At 36.5% G+C, this 23,852-nt stretch overlaps 1 protein-coding gene across 1 annotated transcript in view; it reads left to right on the plus strand.

Annotated features, from left to right (window-relative positions):
• LOC138310421 (villin-1-like) overlaps positions 1–23,852 on the plus strand; it is a 183,597-nt gene that overhangs the window by 42,660 nt on the left and 117,085 nt on the right. The window contains 2 exon segments of the mRNA XM_069251637.1: positions 7,247–7,343; positions 18,875–18,949. Of these exon segments, the coding sequence (XP_069107738.1) occupies positions 7,247–7,343; positions 18,875–18,949 (172 nt within the window).

The raw sequence follows: 23,852 nt of genomic DNA on the forward strand, positions 1-23,852 counted from the left end.
GTGTTTATTCAATATGGTCAAGAGTCAAATAACACACAAGTATGCTAGCTTTTACCATGTAGTCCGCTATACCCTGCCTATATTATTAGGCTTCTTTTTTTTTATTTTGCCAAATATATAGACAAAAATTTTTATTAAAAATAGACTTACTATTTAGCCAAGTTTTAGCGACTAACATTACTTGGTATCTACTATGTATGGACAAGGTATTCATCACATGTACACATATATCTGATGTTCGATTGCTTTAATTTTTTTTGCAAATGTTTTTAGACTGCTATAAGCTGTGGGCTCTCTCTCTCGCGCGCTCGCGCGCCTGTCAACCATAATGATATTGAGTTACTTTATTTATATTAGGTAGTCTTTTGGTTTAACCAAGATTTATAGAACTGGACACTCCTTGTACACAAAGATTATATAACTGATTCATATAGTGATGTGTTTGGAGATTTCTACTCCAAATATAATAAATATGTATATGCTGTTTTTGTCTTTAAAAAAAATATCATTGCAAATTATTATGAGTACATCATGTACATGTAGTATTACACGCAAACTTTTGTCAAGAAACAAACAAATAGACTGTCTGCTGGTCAGTCATTTACTCTGTACTTAATTTATTATCTTGGATGGATATTGATACTTTTGTGTGGATAAACTAAAAAGAAACTTGGCCATTATTCCAAAGTTGGTAGTAAACAAATTACATGCAGTATACTATGAGAGTACCGCATTGCATTTTTAGCCACACCATCTTCAGATGGTGGGCTATTCAAATCGCCTTTCGTCGTGGTCCGTCGTCCGTCCGTCCTTCCGTCCGTCCGTCATTCCGTCCGTCCGTCGTCCTTCCGTCCGTCCGTCCGTCCGTTAACAATTCTTGTTACCGCTATTTCTCTAAAAGTACTGAAGGGATCTTTCTCAAATTTCATATGTAGGTTCCCCTAGGACCCTAGTTGTGCATATTGTATTTTGGGACTGATCGGTCAACAAGATGGCCGCCAGGCAGCCATCTTGGATTTTGATAGTTAAAGTTTGTTACCGCTATTTCTCAGAAAGTGCTGAAGGGATCTTTCTCAAATTTCATTATGTAGGTTCCCCTAGGACCCTAGTAGTGCATATTGCATTTTGGGACTGATCGGTCAACAAGATGGCCGACCAGCCGCCATCTTGGATTTTGATAGTTAAAGTTTGTTACCGCTAATTCTCAGAAAGTACTGAAGGGATCTTTCTCAAATTTCATATGTAGGTTCCCCTAGGACCCTAGTTGTGCATATTGTATTTTGGGACTGATCGGTCAACAAGATGGCCGCCAGGCAGCCATCTTGGATTTTGATAGTTAAAGTTTGTTACCCGCATATTTCTCATAAAGTATTGAAGGGATCGACCGCTTTTCTCAAATTTCATATGTAGGTTCCCGTAGGACCCTAGTTGTGCATATTGCATTTTGGGACTGATCGGTCAACAGCAACAAGATGGCCGACCAGCCGCCATCTTGGATTTTGATAGTTTAAAGTTTGTTACCGCTAATTCTCAGAAAGTACTGAAGGGATCTTTCTCAAATTTCATATGTAGGTTCCCCTAGGACCCCAGTTGTGCATATTGCATTTTTGGACTGATCGGTCAACAAGATGGCCGACCGGTGGCCATCTTGGATTTTGATAGTTAAAGTTTGTTACCGCTTTTTCTCATAAAGTATTAGGATCTTTCTCAAATTTCATATGTAGGTTAGGACCCTAGTTGTGCATATTGCATTTTGGGACTGATCGGTCAACAAGATGGCCGACCGGTAGCCATCTTGGATTTTGATAGTTAAAGTTTGTTACCGCTATTTCTCAGAAAGTATTGAAGGGATCTTTCTCAAATTTCATATGTAGGTTCCTCTAGGACCCTAGTTTCTGCATATTACATTTTGGGACTGATCGGTCAACAAGATGGCCGACCAGCAGCCATCTTGGATTTTGATAGTTAAAGTTTGTTACGGCTATTTCTCAGAAAGTATTGAAGGGATTGTTCTCAAATTTCATATGTAGGTTCCCCTAGGACCCTAGTAGTGCATATTGCATTTTGGGATTGATCAGTCAACAAGATGGCCGCCAGGTAGCCATCTTGGATTTTGATAGTTAAAGTTTGTTACCGCTATTTCTCAGAAAGCACTGAAGGGATCTTTCTCAAATTTCATATGTAGGTTTCCCTAGGACCCCAGTTGTGCATATTGCATTTTGGGACTGATCAGTCAACAAGATGGCCGCCAGGTAGCCATCTTGGATTTTGATAGTTAAAGTTTGTTACCGCTATTTCTCAGAAAGCACTGAAGGGATCTTTCTCAAATTTCATATGTAGGTTCCCCTAGGACCCCAGTTGTGCATATTGCATTTTGGGACTGATCGGTCAACAAAATGGCCGACCGGTAGCCATCTTGGATTTTGATAGTTAAAGTTTGTTACGGCTAATTCTCAGAAAGTACTGAAGGGATCTTTCTCAAATTTCATATGTAGGTTCCCCTAGGACCCTAGTAGTGCATATTGCATTTTTGATGGTCAACAAGATGGCCGACCGGTGGCCATCTTGGATTTTGATAGTTAAAGTTTGTTACGGCTATTTCTCAGAAAGTATTGAAGGGATTGTTCTCAAATTTCATATGTAGGTTCCCCTAGGACCCTAGTAGTGCATATTGCATTTTGGGATTGATCAGTCAACAAGATGGCCGCCAGGTAGCCATCTTGGATTTTGATAGTTAAAGTTTGTTACCGCTATTTCTCAGAAAGCACTGAAGGGATCTTTTCTCAAATTTCATATGTAGGTTCCCCTAGGACCCTAGTTGTGCATATTGCATTTTGGGACTGATCAGTCAACAAGATGGCCGACAGGTAGCCATCTTGGATTTTGATAGTTAAAGTTTGTTACGGCTAATTCTCAGAAAGTACTGAAGGGATCTTTCTCAAATTTCATATGTAGGTTCCCCTAGGACCCTAGTAGTGCATGTTGCATTTTGGGACTGATCGGTCAACAAGATGGCCGACCGGTGGCCATCTTGGATTTTGATAGTTAAAGTTTGTTACTGCTATTTCTCAGAAAGCACTGAAGGGATCTTTCTCAAATTTCATATGTAGGTTCCCGTAGGACCCTAGTTGTGCATATTACATTTTGGGACTGATCGGTCAACAAGATGGCCGACCAGCCGCCATCTTGGATTATGATAGTTAAAGTTTGTTACCGCTAATTCTCAGAAAGTATTGAAGGGATTGTTCTCAAATTTCATATGTAGGTTCCCCTAGGACCCTAGTAGTGCATATTGCATTTTGGGACTGATCAGTCAACAAGATGGCCGCCAGGTAGCCATCTTGGATTTTGATAGTTAAAGTTTGTTACCGCTATTTCTCAGAAAGCACTGAAGGGATCTTTCTCAAATTTCATATGTAGGTTTCCCTAGGACCCCAGTTGTGCATATTGCATTTTGGGACTGATCAGTCAACAAGATGGCCGCCAGGTAGCCATCTTGGATTTTGATAGTTAAAGTTTGTTACTGCTATTTCTCAGAAAGCACTGAAGGGATCTTTCTCAAATTTCATATGTAGGTTCCCCTAGGACCCCAGTTGTGCATATTGCATTTTGGGACTGATCGGTCAACAAAATGGGCCGACCGGTAGCCATCTTGGATTTTGATAGTTAAAGTTTGTTACCGCTATTTCTCAGAAAGTATTGAAGGGATTGTTCTCAAATATCATATGTAGGTTCCTCTAGGACCCTAGTTCTGCCTATTGCATTTTGCGACCACCATCTTGGATTTTGATAGTTTAAAGTTTGAAAAGCAGAAAAAAGAAGTGTAAGTTTGAAAAGCAGAGAAAAGATCCCTCTTTCATTTGTCAGACATAGATCAATTTTTGGTGGGCGCCAAGATCCCTTTGGGATCTCTTGTTATTGTGTACAAATATATATTTAGATATGTTATCTAAACATCTTGATAAATATTTGTAAGCCAGCTTGCTACAATGACATACAGGTTATGATGTTGGTTTTTGGCATTCCAAAAAATTGAAATGATCTGAGTATGAATATAAATATTTAATATTATAAACAGTAACATGTCAAACAAACGATTTTGCAACACATCACATTTTTTTTTTGATATTTTAGTCAACTGGAAGCCCGTGAAAATGGTTCTATCAGTGTAAAATCGCATTTTTCCATAGTTTTTTCCATAGTTTATATTTTGGTTGCCATAGTAACATTTTTTATGCAAAAGATTAATGATTTGATACCATTTCTGACCACGTTCTCTTTTGAAATTAATACGAAAGGTAAAAGATCACCAAGCCTGTTAAATATAGAACAAACTTTCTCTAGATGAAGCAAGACAGGTGAAACACTAATTTAAGCATTTTCATCATTTTCTAATTTTGTTGGTAACCATGGTAATATTCAAAATTAAATTGAAATTATGGCATTTGATAAAATTTTTAACCCTTCTGCAATAATATACTTGATTGTTAGGTTGATAAATTGACATCTAAATAACTTTCATTGTCTTAAGAGTTATAAATGTAAGAAACTTTAACTTTTTTGTAAAAGTCCAAAATTTCGGTTGCTATGGTAACATAATTAATTTGAAAACACCATTTTTCTTACAAAATTTGAAAAGGTGATCTGAAGTTTCTAAATATATATGGGTTGATTACTAAAAATATTGCTGCAAAAGGGTGAAAAATCACTTTGAAAGAAAATGTCAGATTTTTGAGAACTCTGCTAAAAATTCTTGGGAGTTAAGGGGTTAATGACCACTTAGCAGAATCACCAATTTGGTATTGCATATGAAACTACTGAACAGTGTTAGGATATTGTAATGCCTTGTTAGAGCCCCCTGTGAAATACCTTGTTGGAGTCCCCTGTGTTATACCTTGTTGGAGCCCCCTGTGTTATACCTTGTTGGAGCCCCCTGTGTAATGCGTTGTTGGAGCCCCCTGTGTAATGCCTTGTTGGAGTCCCTTGTATAATGCCTTGTTGAAGTCCCCGGTGTAATGCCTTGTTGGAGTTTCCTGCGTACTTTGTTGTAGTCCCCTGTGTAATACCTTGTTGGAGTTCCCTGTGTAATGCCTTGTTGGAGTTTTGTGTAAAAACTTGTTGGAGTCCCCTGTGTAATGCCTTGTTGGAGTCCCTTGTGTAATGCCTTGTTGGAGTCCCATGTGTAATACCTTGTTGGAGCCCCCTGTAATACCTTGTTGGAGTCTCTTATGTTATATCCTTGTTAGAGTCCCCTGTTTAATACCTTAATTGTTGGAGTCCCTGTGTTATACCTTTATTGTTTGAGTCCCTGTGTTATGCTTTCGTTAGAGCCCCCTGTGTTATATACCTTGTTAGAGCCCACTGTGTAATACCTTCTTGGAGCCCTCTGTGTAATACTTTGTTGGAGCCCCGCTGTAATACCTTAATTGTTGGAGTCCCTGTATTATACCTTCGTTAGAGCCCCCTGAGTAATTCCTTGTTGGAGCCCCCTCTGTAATGCTATGTTGGAGAACCCTGTGTTGTACCTTGTTGGAGCCCCCGGTGTAATACCTTAATTGTTGGGGTCCCCGTGATATACCTTCGTTAGAGCCCCCTATGTAATACCTTGTTGGAGCCCTCTAAGTAATGCTTTGTTGGAGCCCCCAGTGTAATACCTTAATTGTTGGATTCCCATGTGCAATACCCTGTTGAAGCCCCCTGTGTTATACCTTCTTGGAGCCCCCTGTGTAATACCTTGTTGGAGTCTCCTATGTTATACCTTGTTAGAGTCCCCTGTGTAATACCTTAATTGTTGGAGTCCCTGTGTTATACCTTCGTTTGACCCCCCTGTGTAATACCTTGTTGGAGCCCCCTGTATAATGCCTTGTTGGAGTCCCCTGTGTTATACCTTGTTAGAGCCCCCTGTGTAATGCGTTGTTGGAGCCCCTGTGTTATACCTTGTTGGAGCCCCTGGTGTAATACCTTAATTCTTGGAGCCCCCTGAATTATACCTTCGTTAGAGCCCCCTGTGTAATTCCTTGTTGGAGCCCCCTGTGTAATGCCTTGTTGGAGTCCTCTGTGTTATACCTTGTTAGAGCTCCCTGTGTAATGCATTGTTGGAGCCCCCTGTGTTAAACCTTGTTGGAGCCCCATGTGTAATACCTTGTTTGAGCCCCTTGTGTAATACCTTGTTGGAGCCCTCTGTGTGAAACCTTGTTGGAGTCCCCTGTGTAATACCTTGTTGGAGCCCCCTGTGTAATACCTTGTTGGAGTCTCCTATGTTATACCTTGTTGGAGCCCTCTGTGTAAAACCTTGTTGGAGCCCCATGTGTAATACCTTGTCGGAGTCCCCTGTGTAATACCTTGTCGGAGTCCCCTGTGTAATACCTTGTTGGAGTCTCCTATGTTATACCTTGTTGGAACCCTCTGTGTAAAACCTTGTTGGAGCCCCATGTGTAATACCTTGTTAGAGTACCCTGTGTAATACCTTGTTGGAGCCCTCTGTGTAAAACCTTGTTGGAGTCCCCTGCTGTGTAATACCTAATGTTGGAGCCCCCTGTGTAATACCTTGTTGGAGCTCCCTGTGTTATACCTTGTTTGAGACCCCGGTGTAATACCTTAATTGTTGGAGTTCCTGTATTATACCTTCGTTAGAGCCCCCTGTGTAATACCTTGTTGGAGCTCCCTGTGTAATACCATGTTGGAGCCCCCTGTGTAATACCTTGTTGGAGCTCCCTGTGTAATACCTTGTTGGAGCCCTCTGTGTAAAACCTTGTTGGAGTCCTCTGTGTTATACCTTCGTTAGAGCCCCCTGTGTAATACCTTGTTGGAGCTCCCTGTGTTATACCTTGTTGGAGCCCTCTATGTAATACCTTGTTGGAGCCCTCTATGTACTAATACTTTGTTGGAGCCCCCAGTGTAATACCTTGTTAGAGCCCCCTGTGTAATGCGTTGTTGGAGCCCCCTGTGTTAAATCTTGTTGGAGCCCCATGTGTAATACCTTGTTAGAGTCCCCTGTGTAATACCTTGTTGGAGCCCTCTGTGTAAAAATTGTTGGAGTCCCCTGTGTAATACCTTGTTTGAGCCCCCTGTGTAATACCTTGTTGGAGTTCCCTACGTAATACCTTGTTGGAGCCCCCTGTGTAATACCTTGTTGGAGTCCTCTACGCAATACCTTGTTGGGCCCCTGTGTATAGTGCCACTAACTTGTCCTACAACATGATTGATGGTGTCTTACCACTGTAACCACATGGTTTTCTTTTTTCAGATCTGACAGGACTGCTGCCAACATGCCGACTGTTGTGGACCCTGCATTTAAGAATATCGCCAGAAATAAGGCTGGCTTTTATATATGGCGAATTGAGGTATGTAAATTCTTCGTGATTAGTCATGTGTACTTCCAGCTTGAATATTAAATCAGGAATGCTGTAATAGATATGTAAGAACAGTAAGTTCTATCGGTGCTATATGTAATTTCTGTAAGAACATTAACTACCAGTAAGTTCTGTCTGTGCTTTATGTAATTTCTATAAGAACAGTAACTACTGGTAAGTTTTATCTGTGCTATATGTAATTTCTATAAGAACAGTATCTACCGGTAAGTTCTATCTGTGCTATATAATTTCTATAAGAACAGTAACTACCAGTAAGTTCTATCTGTGCTATATAATTTCTATAAGATCAGTAACTATACCGGTAAGTTCTATCTGTGCTATATGTAATTTCTATAAGAACAGTAACTAACGGTAAGTTTTATCTGTGCTATATAATTTCTATAAGAACAGTAACTACCAGTAAGTTCTATCTGTGCTATATAATTTCTATAAGATCAGTAACTATACCGGTAAGTTCTATCTGTGCTATATGTAATTTCTATAAGAACAGTAACTAACGGTAAGTTTTATCTGTGCTATATAATTTCTATAAGAACAGTAACTAACGGTAAGTTCTATCAGTGCTATATAATTTCTATAAGAACAGTAACTACCAGTAAGTTCTATCTGTGCTATATAATTTCTATAAGAACAGTAACTACCGGTAAGTTCTATCTGTGCTATATGTAATTTCTATAAGATCAGTAACTATACCGGTAAGTTCTATCTGTGCTATATAATTTCTATAAGAACAAAAACTACCGGTAAATTCTATCTGTGCTATATATAATTTCTATAAGACCAGTAACTACCGGTAAGTTCTATCTGTGCTATATAATTTCTATAAGAACAGTAACTACCAGTAAGTTCTATCTGTGCTATATAATTTCTATAAGATCAGTAACTATACCGGTAAGTTCTATCATCTGTGCTATATGTAATTTCTATAAGAACAGTAACTACCGGTAAGTTCTATCTGTGCTATATAATTTCTATAAGAACAGTAACTACCAGTAAGTTCTATCTGTGCTATATAATTTCTATAAGATCAGTAACTATACCGGTAAGTTCTATCTGTGCTATATGTAATTTCTATAAGAACAGTAACTAACGGTAAGTTCTATCTGTGCTATATAATTTCTATAAGATCAGTAACTATACCGGTAAGTTCTATCTGTGCTATATAATTTCTATAAGAACAGTAACTACCGGTAAGTTCTATCTGTGCTATATGTAATTTCTTATAAGAACAGTAACTACCAGTAAGTTCTATCTGTGCTATATAATTTCTATAAGAACAGTAACTACCGGTAAGTTCTATCTGTGCTATATGTAATTTCTATAAGATCAGTAACTATACCGGTAAGTTCTATCTGTGCTATATAATTTCTATAAGATCAGTAACTATACCGGTAAGTTCTATCTGTGCTATATAATTTCTATAAGAACAGTAACTACCGGTAAGTTCTATCTGTGCTATATGTAATTTCTATAAGAACAGTAACTACCGGTAAGTTCTATCTGTGCTATATAATTTCTATAAGAACAGTAACTACTGGTAAGTTTTATCTGTGCTATATGTAATTTCTATAAGAACAGTAACTACCGGTAAGTTCTATCTGTGCTATATGTAATTTCTATAAGAACAGTAACTACCGGTAAATTCTATCTGTGCTATATATAATTTCTATAAGAACAGTAACTACCGGTAAATTCTATCTGTGCTATATATGATTTCTATAAGAACAGTAACTACCGGTAAGTTCTGTCTGTGTTATATAATTTCTATAAGAACAGTAACTACCGGTAAGTTCTATCGGTGCTATATGTAATTTCTTTAAGAACAGTAACTACCGGTAAGTTCTATCTGTGCTATATAATTTCTATCAGAACAGTAACTACCAGTAAGTTCTATCTGTGCTATATAATTTCTATAAGATCAGTAACTATACCGGTAAGTTCTATCAGCTGTGCTATATGTAATTTCTATAAGAACAGTAACTAACAGTAAGTTTTATCTGTGCGATATGTAATTTCTATAAGAACAGTAACTACCAGTAAGTTCTATCTGTGCTATATAATTTCTATAAGATCAGTAACTATACCGGTAAGTTCTATCTGTGCTATATGTAATTTCTATAAGAACAGTAACTAACAGTAAGTTCTATCTGTGCTATATAATTTCTATAAGAACAGTAACTACCGGTAAGTTCTATCTGTGTTATATAATTTCTATAAGAACAGTAACTACCGGTAAGTTCTATCGGTGCTATATGTAATTTCTATAAGAACAGTAACTACCGGTAAGTTCTATCTGTGCTATATATAATTTCTATAAGAACAGTAACTACTGGTAAGTTTTATCTGTGCTATATGTAATTTCTATAAGAACAGTAACTACCGGTAAGTTCTATCTGTGCTATATATAATTTCTATAAGAACAGTAACTACCAGTAAGTTCTATCTGTGCTATATGTAATTTCTATAAGATCAGTAACTATACCGGTAAGTTCTATCTGTGCTATATAATTTCTATAAGAACAGTAACTAACGGTAAGTTCTATCTGTGCTATATGTAATTTCTATAAGAACAGTAACTACCGGTAAGTTCTATCTGTGCTATATAATTTCTATAAGAACAGTAACTACCGGTAAGTTCTATCTGTGCTATATAATTTCTATAAGAACAGTAACTAACGGTAAGTTCTATCTGTGCTATATGTAATTTCTATAAGAACAGTAACTACCGGTAAGTTCTATCTGTGCTATATGTAATTTCTATAAGAACAGTAACTACCGGTAAGTTCTATCTGTGCTATATAATTTCTATAAGAACAGTAACTACCGGTAAGTTCTATCTGTGCTATATGTAATTTCTATAAGAACAGTAACTACCGGTAAGTTCTATCTGTGCTATATAATTTCTATAAGAACAGTAACTACCGGTAAGTTCTATCTGTGCTATATGTAATTTCTATAAGAACAGTAACTACCGGTAAGTTCTATCGGTGCTATATGTAATTTCTATAAGAACAGTAACTACCGGTAAGTTCTATCTGTGCTATATAATTTCTATAAGAACAGTAACTAACGGTAAGTTCTATCTGTGCTATATGTAATTTCTATAAGAACAGTAACTAACGGTAAGTTTTATCTGTGCTATATGTAATTTCTATAAGAACAGTAACTAACAGTAAGTTCTATCTGTGCTATATGTAATTTCTATAAGAACAGTAACTACCGGTAAGTTCTATCTGTGCTATATAATTTCTATAAGAACAGTAACTAACGGTAAGTTCTATCTGTGCTATATAATTTCTATAAGAACAGTAATTAACGGTAAGTTCTATCTGTGCTATATAATTTCTATAAGAACAGTAACTACTGGTAAGTTCTATCTGTGTTATATAATTTCTATAAGATCAGTAACTATACCGGTAAGTTCTATCTGTGCTATATAATTTCTATAAGAACAGTAACTACCGGTAAGTTCTATCAGTGCTATATGTAATTTCTATAAGAACAGTAAACTACCGGTAAGTTCTATCTGTGCTATATAATTTCTATAAGAACAGTAACTACTGGTAAGTTTTATCTGTGCTATATGTAATTTCTATAAGAACAGTAACTACCGGTAAGTTCTATCTGTGCTATATGTAATTTCTATAAGAACAGTAACTACCAGTAAGTTCTATCTGTGCTATATAATTTCTATAAGAACAGTAACTACTGGTAAGTTTTATCTGTGCTATATGTAATTTCTATAAGAACAGTAACTACCGGTAAGTTTTATCTGTGCTATATGTAATTTCTATAAGAACAGTAACTACCGGTAAATTCTATCTGTGCTATATATGATTTCTATAAGAACAGTAACTACCGGTAAGTTCTATCTGTGTTATATAATTTCTATAAGAACAGTAACTACCGGTAAGTTCTATCTGTGCTATATGTAATTTCTATAAGAACAGTAACTACCGGTAAATTCTATCTGTGCTATATATAATTTCTATAAGAACAGTAACTACCAGTAAGTTCTATCTGTGCTATATGTAATTTCTATAAGATCAGTAACTATACCGGTAAGTTCTATCTGTGCTATATGATTTCTATAAGAACAGTAACTACCGGTAAGTTCTATCTGTGCTATATGTAATTTCTATAAGAACAGTAACTACCGGTAAGTTCTATCTGTGCTATATAATTTCTATAAGAACAGTAACTACGTAACTAACGGTAAGTTTTATCTGTGCGATATGTAATTTCTATAAGAACAGTAACTACCGGTAAGTTTTATCTGTGCTATATGTAATTTCTATAAGAACATTAACTACCAGTTATTTTTATCTGTGCTATGTAATTTCCCCTGCGAAAAGTGACTAGTTCACCCTGGTTGACCATGGTTCTGATACCATGGTTTATCCATGGTAGACCATGGTTTGACAACTATGGGTCACCTGAGACGAAGTCTCAAGTGACCTATTCTAATATAGCCTTTTGTCAGTCATCGTTCATCGTCCGTCTTCCGTTGTATGGCAATAAACAATTTACATTTTTAGCTCACCTGGCCCGAAGGGCTGGTGAGCTTATGTCATGGCGCGGCGTCCGTCCGTCGTCCGTCGTCCGTCGTCCGTCCGTCCGTCAACATTTCCCTACTAGTCATAGAGTTCTGGATGGATTGTAACCAAATTTGGCCACAACATCCTTGGGGGAAGGGAACAGAACTTTATAAATTTTGGCTCTGACCCCCCGGGGCAGGAGGGGCGGGGCCCAATAGGGGAAATAGAGATAAATTCTATAAATCGCTACTTGTCCTAGAGTTCTGCATGGATTGTAACCAAATTTAGCCAGAAACATCCTTGGGGGAAGGGGAACAGAACTTGTATAAATTTTGGCTCTGACCCCTCGGGGGGCAGGAGGGGCGGGGCCCAATAGGGGAAATAGAGGTAAATCCTATAAATCGCTACTTGTCCTAGAGTTCTGCATGGATTGTAACCAAATTTGGCCAGAAACATCCTTGGGGGAAGGGGAACAGAACTTGTATAAATTTTGGCTCTGACCCCCCGGGGGCAGGAGGGGCGGGGCCCAATAGGGGAAATAGAGGTAAATCCTATAAATCGCTACTTGTCCTAGAGTTCTGCATGGATTGTAACCAAATTTGGCCACAAACATCCTTGGGGGAAGGGGAACAGAACTTGTATAAATTTTGGCTCTGACCCCCCGGGGGCAGGAGGAGTGGGGCCCAATAGGGGAAATAGAGGTAAATCCTATAAATCGCTACTTGTCCTAGAGTTCTGCATGGATTGTAACCAAATTTGGCCAGAAACATCCTTGGGGGAAGGGGAACAGAACTTGTATAAATTTTGGCTCTGACCCCCCGGGGGCAGGAGGGGCTGGGCCCAATAGGGGAAATAGAGGTAAATCCTATAAATCGCTACTTGTCCTAGAGTTCTGCATGGATTGTAACCAAATTTGGCCAGAAACATCCTTGGGGGAAGGGGAACAGACCTGGTATAAATTTTGGCTCTGACCCCCCGGGGGCAGGAGGGGCGGGGCTCAATAGGGGAAATAGAGGTAAATCCTATAAATCGCTACTTGTCCTAGAGTTCTGCATGGATTGTAACCAAATTTGGCCAGAAACATCCTTGGGGGAAGGGGAACAGAACTTGTAAAAATTTTGGCTCTGACCCTCGGGGGGCAGGAGGGGCGGGGCCCAATAGGGGAAATAGAGGTAAATTCTATAAATCGCTACTTGTCCTAGAGTTCTGCATGGATTGTACCACCCAAATTTGGCCAGAAACATCCTTCGGGTTAACAGAATTCGTATAAATTTTGGCTTTGACCCCCTGGAGCAGAAAAAGTTGGGCCCAATAGGGGAATTAGAGGTTAATATTCAAATTCCTTCAGAAAATAAACAATGAACTTGTATTCAGAACATTACTTGGCATTACCAACCAGGTGAGCGATACAGGCCCTCTGGGCCTCTTGTTTACTTTAATTCTTCACCAAAACTGCTGAACCAAATTTGTTAAAAATTTGCAGAAACCTTCCATGGCCAAAGGTCAACCAAAATTGTGAAGTATATGGTCCCAGCCTCCTTGGGGCCTGAGAGGTGGGGCCAAAATTTGCTTCTGAAGTTCCAGAAATGGTATACAGAGGACTCCACATAATCGAATAACGGTTATTTGAATATTTCGGTTATTTGCATAAAATTTGCGGTCCCGATTTTTTAGCCCACCATCAGCAGATGGTGGGCTATTCAAATCGCCTTTCGTCCGTGGTCTGTCCGTCCGTCCGTCCGTCCGTCCGTCCTTGCGTCCTTGCGTCCTTCCGTCTGTCCGTCCGTTAACAATTCTTGTTACCGCTACTTTTCAGAAAGTACGAAAGGGATCTTTTTCAAATTTGATATGTAGGTTCCCCTAGGGCCCTAGTTGTGCATATTGCATTTTGGGACCAATCGGTCAACAAGATGGCCGCCAGGCAGCCATCTTGGATTTTGATAGTTAAAGTTTGTTACCGCTATTTCTCAAAAAGTAATGAAGGGATCTTTCTCAAATTTCATATGTAGGTGGCCCTGGAGCCCTAGTTGTGCATATTGCATTTTTGGACCGATCGGTCAATAAGATGGCCGCCAGGCAGCCATCTTGGATTTTGATAGTTAAAGTTTGTTACCGCTATTTCTCAGAAAGTAATGAAGGGATATGTCTCAAATTTCATGTGCAGGTTCCCCTAGGGCCCTAGTTGTGCATATTGCATTTTGGGACTGATCGGTCAACAAAATGGCTGCCAGGCAGCCATCTTGGATTTTGATAGTTAAAGTTTGTTACCGCTATTTCTCAGAAAGTACTGAAGGGATCTTTCTCAAATTTCATATGTAGGTTCATATGTAGGTGGCCTAGGGCCCTAGTTGTGCATATTGCAATTTTGACCGATCAGACAACAAGATGGCCACCAGGCCGCCATCTTGGATTTTGACAATTGAAGTTTGTTACCGCTATTTCTCCGAAAGTTATGAAGGGATCTGTCTTAAATTTTGTGCGCAGGTTCCCCTAGGTCCCTAGTTGTGCACATTGCATTTTGGGACTGATCGGCCAACAAGATGGCCACCAGGCAGCCATCTTGGATTTTGATAGTTAAAGTTTGTTACCGCTATTTCTTAGGATCTGTCTCAAATTGTATTTGTAGGTTCCTCTAGGTCCCTAGTTGTGCATATTGCATATTGGGACGGATCGGTGGACAAGATGGCCGACAGGCAGCCATCTTGGATTTTGGTAATTGAAGTTTTATAACCACTATTTCTCAGAAAGTACTGAAATAATCTGTCTCAAATTTCATGTGCAGGTTCCCCTAGGTCCCTAGTTGTGCATATTGCATTTTCAGACCATTCGGTGGAAAAGATGGCCGATAGGCCGCCATCTTGGAATTTGATTATTGAAGTTTGTTACTGCTATTTCTCTGAAAGTACTGAAACGATCTGTCTCAAATTTCCCCTAGGACCTTAGTTGTGCATATATATTGCATTTTGGGGCCAATTGCTGAACAAGATGGCCAACAGGTAGCCATCTTGGATTTTGATAATTGAAGTTTGTTACTGCCATTTATCTCATTAAGTAATGAAAGGATTTTTCTCAAATTTTATATGAAGTTTGTAGTAAAAGTTTGAAAAGCAGAGAAAAGATCCATCTTTCCATTGTCAGACGTAGATCATTCTTTGGTGGGCGCCAAGATCCCTCTGGGATCTCTTGTTCCTTCTTTATCTTTGTTTTTCAACTCCGTGTATTTGCATAGACTAATTTACATGACCTCCGGTTATTTGAATAAAATATTTTGGAAATTCTAAAAATATAATCGAATATTTCCCAATTTTGCAATATATTTTTATTTATTAACGTAACATACCTTAGTTCACGATCGGTTGCAGAAACCATGCTTCCTTACAACAATCGCCATTCATGAGTACAATGTAGTCTCGTTCAACCAGAGTCTTGTTGACTATGACAGACATGTGCGTATCAAGCGTCTCGTTGACCGAGACATAAAAGCATGCAAAGTCGGCGTGCAATGACTACCGCATGTTTCCTACAGTATGTAAGATGCAAAATATACTTGCTACGTTGTTCATTGCTACTTGAATATGCATTAATTTCTGAAATGTTCGAATTCATACACATGTGTAAAAACAACACTACTAGTTGATCGGCACTTTGAAGTTTAATCACGATCGTAAGTTCATTTTGCCAGGAAAATGTATGTAAATTTGTTTATTATTTAGGTTCAGAATTGTAGACACAAATTCAATCTTGTTTAGTTATTGCATTTGATATCGATCGTTTAGCCTAGCTGTTTCTCAAAGATTCACGTGTCGATCTAACGTAAACAAGAATCCGTTAATATTGGAATATTTTTTGTTATAAAACAATTAAAATCGATTTACAACTTCGAAAATAATTACTTGTTGTTCGTTTTAAGTGTAAATAATTTGCGTATTTATCAAGTAAACGAATCAATATCTATTTGCCTGTTCACATACATATGTGTGAGGTCAAACAAAGGTGCAAAATGTCATCTCCGCCTATTCGAATACTCTGGTTATTTGCATATTTTCTTCTGGAAAATGACTTATTCAAATAAGCGGAATCCTCTGTACTCCAATACTCTTCATTGATGGTCGTAAGGTCCTTTACAAAAATTGTGAATTACACTGCCCTCCAAAAGTTCTGTTACACATGCATTTTTTATAAATATATTTAAAAAACAAAATAATTTCAATATTCTTTTAGTTATCACGTGAATATTTTATTGTCCAAATACTTTTACATTTTTTTATGATAATGCAATGGCCCTGAGTTCATGTATTGTAATGAAATTGTAATATTTGTTAAAAATAAAAAAATATTGTTATTCTGTTAATATTTGGTATATCCTCCACGTGTCCTAAGTACTGCCTGTATACGGTCAGGCATACTTCTGATCAATGTCCTACATCTTTTAGCAGGTATCTCATCCCATGCTAGCTGCAATGCAGCTTCCAGTTCCCCAAGGTTTCCGCACTTGTGCTTGCGGACTTCCATACCAAGATCTCTCCACAGGTTTTCAATTGGGTTCAGGTCAGGGGATTGTGGGGGCCATTCCAAAGACTGAATATTGTTTTCATCCTTCCATTCAGTCACTATACGGGCTCTCTGGCATGGGGCACCATCATCCTGGAAGAAAAAGTTATTACCGTAGCCTAGCAGATGTGCTGATGGTATTGCACTATTCTCTAAAATGTCAATGAACTTTATTCCGTTGAGATTTCCTTTCAAAGGAGTAAGATATCCAGTCCCTCGGAAAGACATAGCACTCCAGACCGTCACACCACCCCCACCAAACTTAACTGTAGGCACTACACACTCGTGATGTAATTGTTCATTCACTCTTCTCACGTACGTTCTGCCATATGTTTGGAAGAGAGTGAATATTGACTCATCAGTCCATAGAACTGTTGACCAGTCCACCCAGGTCCAATTTGCATGATTCTGTGCAAATGCCAACCTTTTCTGACGATGGGTAACAGTTAAGAGTGATTCTTAGGCAGCAACACAACCCTTCAACCCTGCGTTGTGTAATCTTCTCCTCACTGTTGTATTGGATGCCACAACACCAGTTTGGATTCATTCAGTCCGAAGTTCAAGAACGGTCTCCTTACAATTTCTTAGACTGGCCCGGACTAGCAATCTGTCATCCCGATCCGTAGAAATACGTGGCCGACCAGAACGTTCCCGATCCTCGTAGATACCCGTATCTTGGAATCTTTTAATAGCCCTGTACACGTTCAGTCTGTAACAAAAGAGAAATGATCAAACTGTAAAAACTGCATACCATTATTATGAATTGCAAAATCCTCAAAAATTCAAGGAAAGCAATGATCACTTACCTGCTAGTTCCAAGTATCTTTGCAGTTTGTGCCGCCGGAACACCATTACGATGGTAAAAACACACTGAAAACGGTCTTCTCTAGATAATCGCTGCATTTTGTTACACAAAATTTTCAGAATTAAATCATACTTTGAGAATAACAAAAATGATGACACATGGTGAGCAGTGATTAATTTTGTCATTTTGAATTAAATTTCCATGGAAATACTGTCCATAAGTGAGTTTGTTTTACTATTTTTAGGCATTTTATAGGTCTGTATAAAATATGAAATAATTGAATTATTAATAAAAACCTGTTTTAGGACTTAATTAGGAAATTATTTGTGTTAAAATACCAAAGTAGCATTATCCCCCTTTACTTCATTTGAAACAAATGACAAAACAAATTCTATCCCCAATAATTTTGTCAAAAATAATTTTATACATAATTAAGAGAGTTGTAACAGAACTTTTGGAGGGCAGTGTATATGACCCTGGGGTCTCACATTTCCCCCTGGGGAGGGAGTCAAGTTTACTATAGTTTATATAGGGAAAACACATTTTTGAGCATTATTTGGTCATTTGTAATAGGAAATAAGTCAAAAGTTGTCAGAATTATCAGTATGAATGGCCATTGAATCATATTAACAATTTTTCAACGACTGACCCCCAGGGCCCTGTGAGTTGTATAACTTGTTTCTCAATCGATGTAAAATAAATAAAGTTTATATATAAATAGGTGAAAACTTCAAAAATCTTGTTGGGAGACAGAGTAATAACAAACGATGATGGTTCACCACCTGGAAAGTGTCATTTGAAGTCATTTTAATGTGAGATATAGATGATGCATTAATGTTGGCAGAGAAGTCGTAATAGATAGAGAATGGGACTAGATTATATATGCTATGAATACACAACTACACTTGTGGTTTTACACACTTTAATATCACTCTGTTTTTATTTATGAATATTTGAGATCATTTTGATGTTAATATATATAATATTGTGTTGTCAAACCAGTTTTACATGTCACCACCAATTACATGGAGCAGGGCTGGATTTTATGATTCTAATTTATTTAAATATTTATGTCTCTATTTTTTAACTTCACAGGGGTGTGAAAGAAAATTCGTTTGCAAACAAAATTTATTTCATAACCCGATGAAGTTGAAAATAGTTACATCAATGCTTATAATTAATTTTTGATGATAACATAAAATACATTTAAACGCACTATTCCATTGATTTTCCAATGGATTATTTTTTCTTACTCAATACGCAATGACCTGACATCTCTATTGTGATGTGATCATGTTTTGATAACGCCGAGTTTTCGCGCCATTCTCTAATTTCTTCCTTCATAGTAGTATGAAGAAAAAGTATCTGCCAATCAGAAAGTCAGATTCAGTATGAAAACAAATAAAAATTAAACATAATGAACAAACAACAATTAAACAGCTGAGTTACAAGAAATCATACACTAACTGACTGGTCCAGTTTTAACTCTGGGAGATGTTACACCAAAATGAAACACTTGAATAATTTCAAAGCTTATTTACCAGAATCAATCCATATACATGTATATGTACTCCTGGTTTCAATTGTTTTTTTTTTTCAAATTTCAGCAATTGAAAGTGGTGGCCGTGCCAAAGGAACAGTATGGGAATTTCTACAAGGGTGATTCCTACATTGTATTATCTGTAAGTTTTAATGATATTAGATAATCTATTCAAAAATTTGTTGTTGTTTACAGTTTTCATTGTCAAAGTTTCTGTTGTTATTTACTATGTTTAGCCCATCATCATCAGATGGTGGGCTATTCAAATCACTTTTCGTCTGTGGTCCGTCGTCCGTCCGTCCTTCCGTCCGTCCATCCTTCCGTCAGTCCGTCTGTTAGCAATTCTTGTTACTGCTATTTCTCAGAAAGTACTAAAGGGATTTTTTTTTCAAATTTCATATGTAGGTTCCCCTTGGGCCCTAGTTGTTCATATTGCATTTTGGGACTGATTGGTCAACAAGATGGCCGACTGTCAGCCATCTTGGATTTTGGTATTTAAAGTTTGTTACTGCTATTTCTCAAAAAGTACAGAAGGGATCTGTCTCAAATATCATATGTAGGTTCCCCTAGGACCCAAGTTGTGCATATTGCATTTTGGAACAGATCAGTCAACAAGATGGCCGCCAGGCTGCCATCTTGGAATCTGATAGTCAAAGTTTGTTACCGCTATTTCTCAGAAAGTACTTAAGGAATCTCTCTAAAAAATCACATGTAGGTTTCCCTAGGGCCCTAGTTATGCATATTGCATTTTAGGACTGATCGGTCTACAAGATGGCCGCCAGGCAGCCATCTTGGATTTTGAAAGTTAAAGTTTGTTACCACTATTTCTCAGAAACTACTGAAGGGATCTCTCTCAAATTTCAAATGTAGGTTGCCCTAGGGCCCTTATTGTGCAAATTGCATTTTGGGACTGATTGGTCAACAAGATGGCCGCCAGGCCGCCATCTTGGATTCTGATAGTTAAAGTTTGTTACCGCTATTTCTCAGAAAGTATTGAAGTGATCTCTCTCAAATTTCAAATGTAGGTTCCCCTAGGTCCCTAGTTATGCATATTGCATTTTATAACTGATCGGTCAACAAGATGGCCGCCTGGCCTTCATCTTGGATTTTGATAGTTACTGTTATTTCTCATAAATCACTGAAGGGATCTTTCTTAAAATTCCAAAAGTAGGTTCCCCTTGGGCCCTAGTTGTGCATAGTGTCTTTGGGACTGATCGGTCAACAAGATGGCCAATCGGCTGCCATCTTGGACATCATTGTTGAAGTTTGTTACTGCTGTTTCTCAGAAAGTACTAAAGCGATCTGTCACAAATTTTATATGTAGTATGTTTAAAAAAGTTTGAAAAGCAGGGAAAAGATACCTCTTTCCATTGTCAGACATAGATCATTCTTTGGTGGGCGCCAAGATCCCTCTGGGATCTCTTGTGATAATTGAAGTTTGTTTCCGCTATTTCTCAGAAAGTACAGAAGGGATCTGTCTAAAATTTCATTTGTAGGTTCCCCTAGGACCTTCGTTGTGCATAATGCATTTTGGGACCAATCGGTTAACAAGATGGCCTTATAATAATAGGTAGCTATCTTGGATTTTGATAGTTTAAAGGTTGTTACTGCGATATATCTCAGAAAGTAAGGAAAGGATCTTTCTCAAATTTCATATGTAGTATGTAGTAAAAGTTTGATAAGCAGAAAAAAGATCCCTCTTTCCATTATCAGACATAGATCATTCCTTGGTGGTCGCAAAGATCAAAGATCCCTCTGGGATCTCTTCTCATTGTCAAGGGTTCTATTGTTGTTTACAGTTTTCATCGTCAAGGTATCTGTTGTTGATTACTATTTTCATCGTCAAGGTTTCTGTTGTTGTTTACTATTTTAATTGTCAAGTTTTCTGTTGTTTACTATTTTAATTGTCAAGTTTTCTGTTATTTACTATTTTAATTGTCAAGGTTTCTGTTGTTGTTTACTATTTTAGTCGTCAAGGTTTCTGTTGTTGTTTACTATTTTAATTGTCAAGGTTTCTGTTGTTGTTTACTATTTTAATTGTCAAGGTTTCTGTTGGTGTTTACTATTTTAATTGTCAAGGTTTCTGTTGTTGTTTACTATTTTCATTGTCAAGGCTTCTGTTGTTTACTATTTTCATTGTCAAGGTTTCTGTTGTTGTTTACTATTTTAATTGTCAAGGTTTCTGTTGGTGTTTACTATTTTAATTGTCAAGGTTTCTGTTGTTGTTTACTATTTTAATTGTCAAGGTTTCTGTTGTTTACTATTTTAATTGTCAAGGTTTCTGTTGTTGTTTACTATTTTAATTGTCAAGGTTTCTGTTGTTTACTATTTTCATTGTCAAGGCTTCTGTTGTTTACTATTTTCATTGTCAAGGTTTCTGTTGTTGTTTACTATTTTAATTGTCAAGGTTTCTGTTGTTTACTATTTTCATTGTCAAGTCTTCTGTTATTTGCTATTTTCATCGTCAAGGTTTCTGTTGTTTACTATTTTCATTGTAAAGGTTTCTGTTGTTATTTAAAATTTTAATTGTCAAGGTTTCTGTTATTTACTTTTTTAATTGTCAAGGTTTCTGTCGTTTACTATTTTCATCGTCAAGGTTTCTGTTGTTATTTACTATTTTCATCGTCAAGGTTTCTGTTGTTATTTACTATTTTCATCGTCAAGGTTTCTGTTGTTGTTTACTTTTTTTATCGTCAAGGTTTCTGTTGTTGTTTACTATTTGCATTGTTAAGATTTCTTTTCTTATTTACCTTTTTCATCGTAAAGATTTCTGTTATTTACTAATTCTATAGTCAAGGTTTCTGTTGTTGTTTACTTTTTCATCGTCAAGGTTTCTGTTGTTGAACTATTTTCATTGTCAAGATTCCTGTTGTTATTTACTATTTTCATCATCAAGGTTTCTGTTGTTGTTTACTATTTTAATTGTCAAGGTTTCTGTTGTTATTTATTTTTTCATTGTCAAGGTTTCTGTTGTTGTCGTCAAGGTTTCTGTTGTTGTATACTATTTTAATTGTCAAGGTTTCTGTTGTTATTTACTTTTTTCATTGTCAAGGTTTCTGTTGTTGTTGACTTTTTTCATTGTCAAGGTTTCTGTTGTTGTATACTATTTTAATTGTCAAGGTTTCTGTTGTTATTTACTATTTTAATTGTCAAGGTTTCTGTTGTTGTATACTATTTTAATTGTCAAGGTTTCTGTTGTTATTTACTATTTTAATTGTCAAGGTTTCTGTTGTTTACTTTTTTCATTGTCAAGGTTTCTGTTGTTTACTATTTGTATTGTCAAGGTTTCTGTTGTTATTTACTATTTTAATTGTCAAGGTTTCTGTTGTTTACTATTTTAATTGTCAAGGTTTCTGTTGTTATTTACTATTTTAATTGTCAAGGTTTCTGTTGTTATTTACTTTTTTAATTGTCAAGGTTTCTGTTGTTATTTACTTTTTTAATTGTCAAGGTTTCTGTTGTTTACTTTTTTCATTGTCAAGGTCTCTGTTGTTATTTACTTTTTTCATTGTCAAGGATTCTGTTGTTTACTTTTTTCATTGTCAAGGTTTCTGTTGTTTACTATTTGTAATGTCAAGGTTTCTGTTGTTTACTATTTTCATTGTCAAGGTTTCTGTTGTTGTTTGTTATTGTAATTGTCAAGGTTTCTGTTGTTGTTTACTATTTTAATTGTCAAGGTCTCTGTTGTTATTTACTTTTTTAATTGTCAAGGTTTCAGTTAATTTCACTTTTTTCATTGTCAAGGTTTCTGTTGTTGTTTACTATTTTCATTGTCAAGGTTTCTGCTGTTTACTATTTTCATTGTAAAGATTTTTGTTGTTGTTTGTTATTGTAATTGTCAAGGTTTCTGTTGTTATTTACTATTTTAATTGTCAAGTTTTCTGTTGTTTACTATTTTCATTGTCAAGGTTTCTGTTGTTGTTTGTTATTGTAATTGTCAAGGTTTCTGTTGTTGTTTACTATTTTCATTGTCAAGGTTTCTGTTGTTATTTACTATTTTAATTGTCAAGGTTTCTGTTGTTTTCACTTTTTTCATTGTCAAGGTTTCTGTTGTTGTATACTATTTTAATTGTCAAGGTATCTGTTGTTATTTACTATTTCAATTGTCAAGGTTTCTGTTGTTGTTTACTATTTTCATTGTCAAGGTTTCTGCTGTTGTTTACTATTTTCATTGTAAAGATTTTTGTTGTTGTTTTTATTTTAATTGTCAAGGTTTTTGTTGTTATTTACTATTTTCATTGTCAAGGTTTCTGTTGTTGTTTACAATTTCAATTGTCAAGGTTTCTGTTGTTGTTTACTATTTTCATTGTCAAGGTTTCTGTTGTTGTTTGTTATTGTAATTGTCAAGGTTTTTGTTGTTATTTACTATTTTCATTGTCAAGGTTTCTGTTGTTTATTATTTCAATTGTCAAGGTTTCTGTTGTTGTTTACTTTTTCATTGTCAAGGTTTCTGTTGTTGTTTGTTATTGTAATTGTCAAGGTTTTTGTTGTTAATTACTATTTTCATTGTCAAGGTTTCTGTTGTTGTTTGTTATTGTAATTGTCAAGGTTTTTGTTGTTATTTACTTTTTTCATCGTCAAGGTTTCTGTTGTTGTTTACTATTTTCATTGTCAAGGTTTCTGTTGTTGTTTACTATTTTCATCGTCAAGGTTTCTGTTGTTATTTACTATTTTCATTGTCAAGGTTTCTGTTGTTTACTATTTTCATTGTCAAGGTTTCTGTTGTTGTTTACTATTTTCATTGTCAAGGTTTCTGTTGTTGTTTACTATTTTCATTGTCAAGGTTTCTGTTGTTGTTTGTTATTTTAATTGTCAAGGTTTTTGTTGTTATTTACTTTTTTCATTGTCAAGGTTTCTGTTGTTATTTACTATTTCAATTGTCAAGGTTTCTGTTGTTGTTTGTTATTGTAATTGTCAAGGTTTTTGTTGTTATTTACTATTTTAATTGTCAAGGTTTCTGTTGTTTACTATTTTCATTGTCAAGGTTTCTGTTGTTTACTATTTTAATTGTCAAGGTTTCTGTTGTTGTTTACTATTTTCATTGT

The sequence above is a fragment of the Argopecten irradians genome, chromosome 16 (assembly GCF_041381155.1).
Source record: "Argopecten irradians isolate NY chromosome 16, Ai_NY, whole genome shotgun sequence".
Taxonomy (NCBI): Eukaryota; Metazoa; Mollusca; class Bivalvia; order Pectinida; family Pectinidae; genus Argopecten; species Argopecten irradians.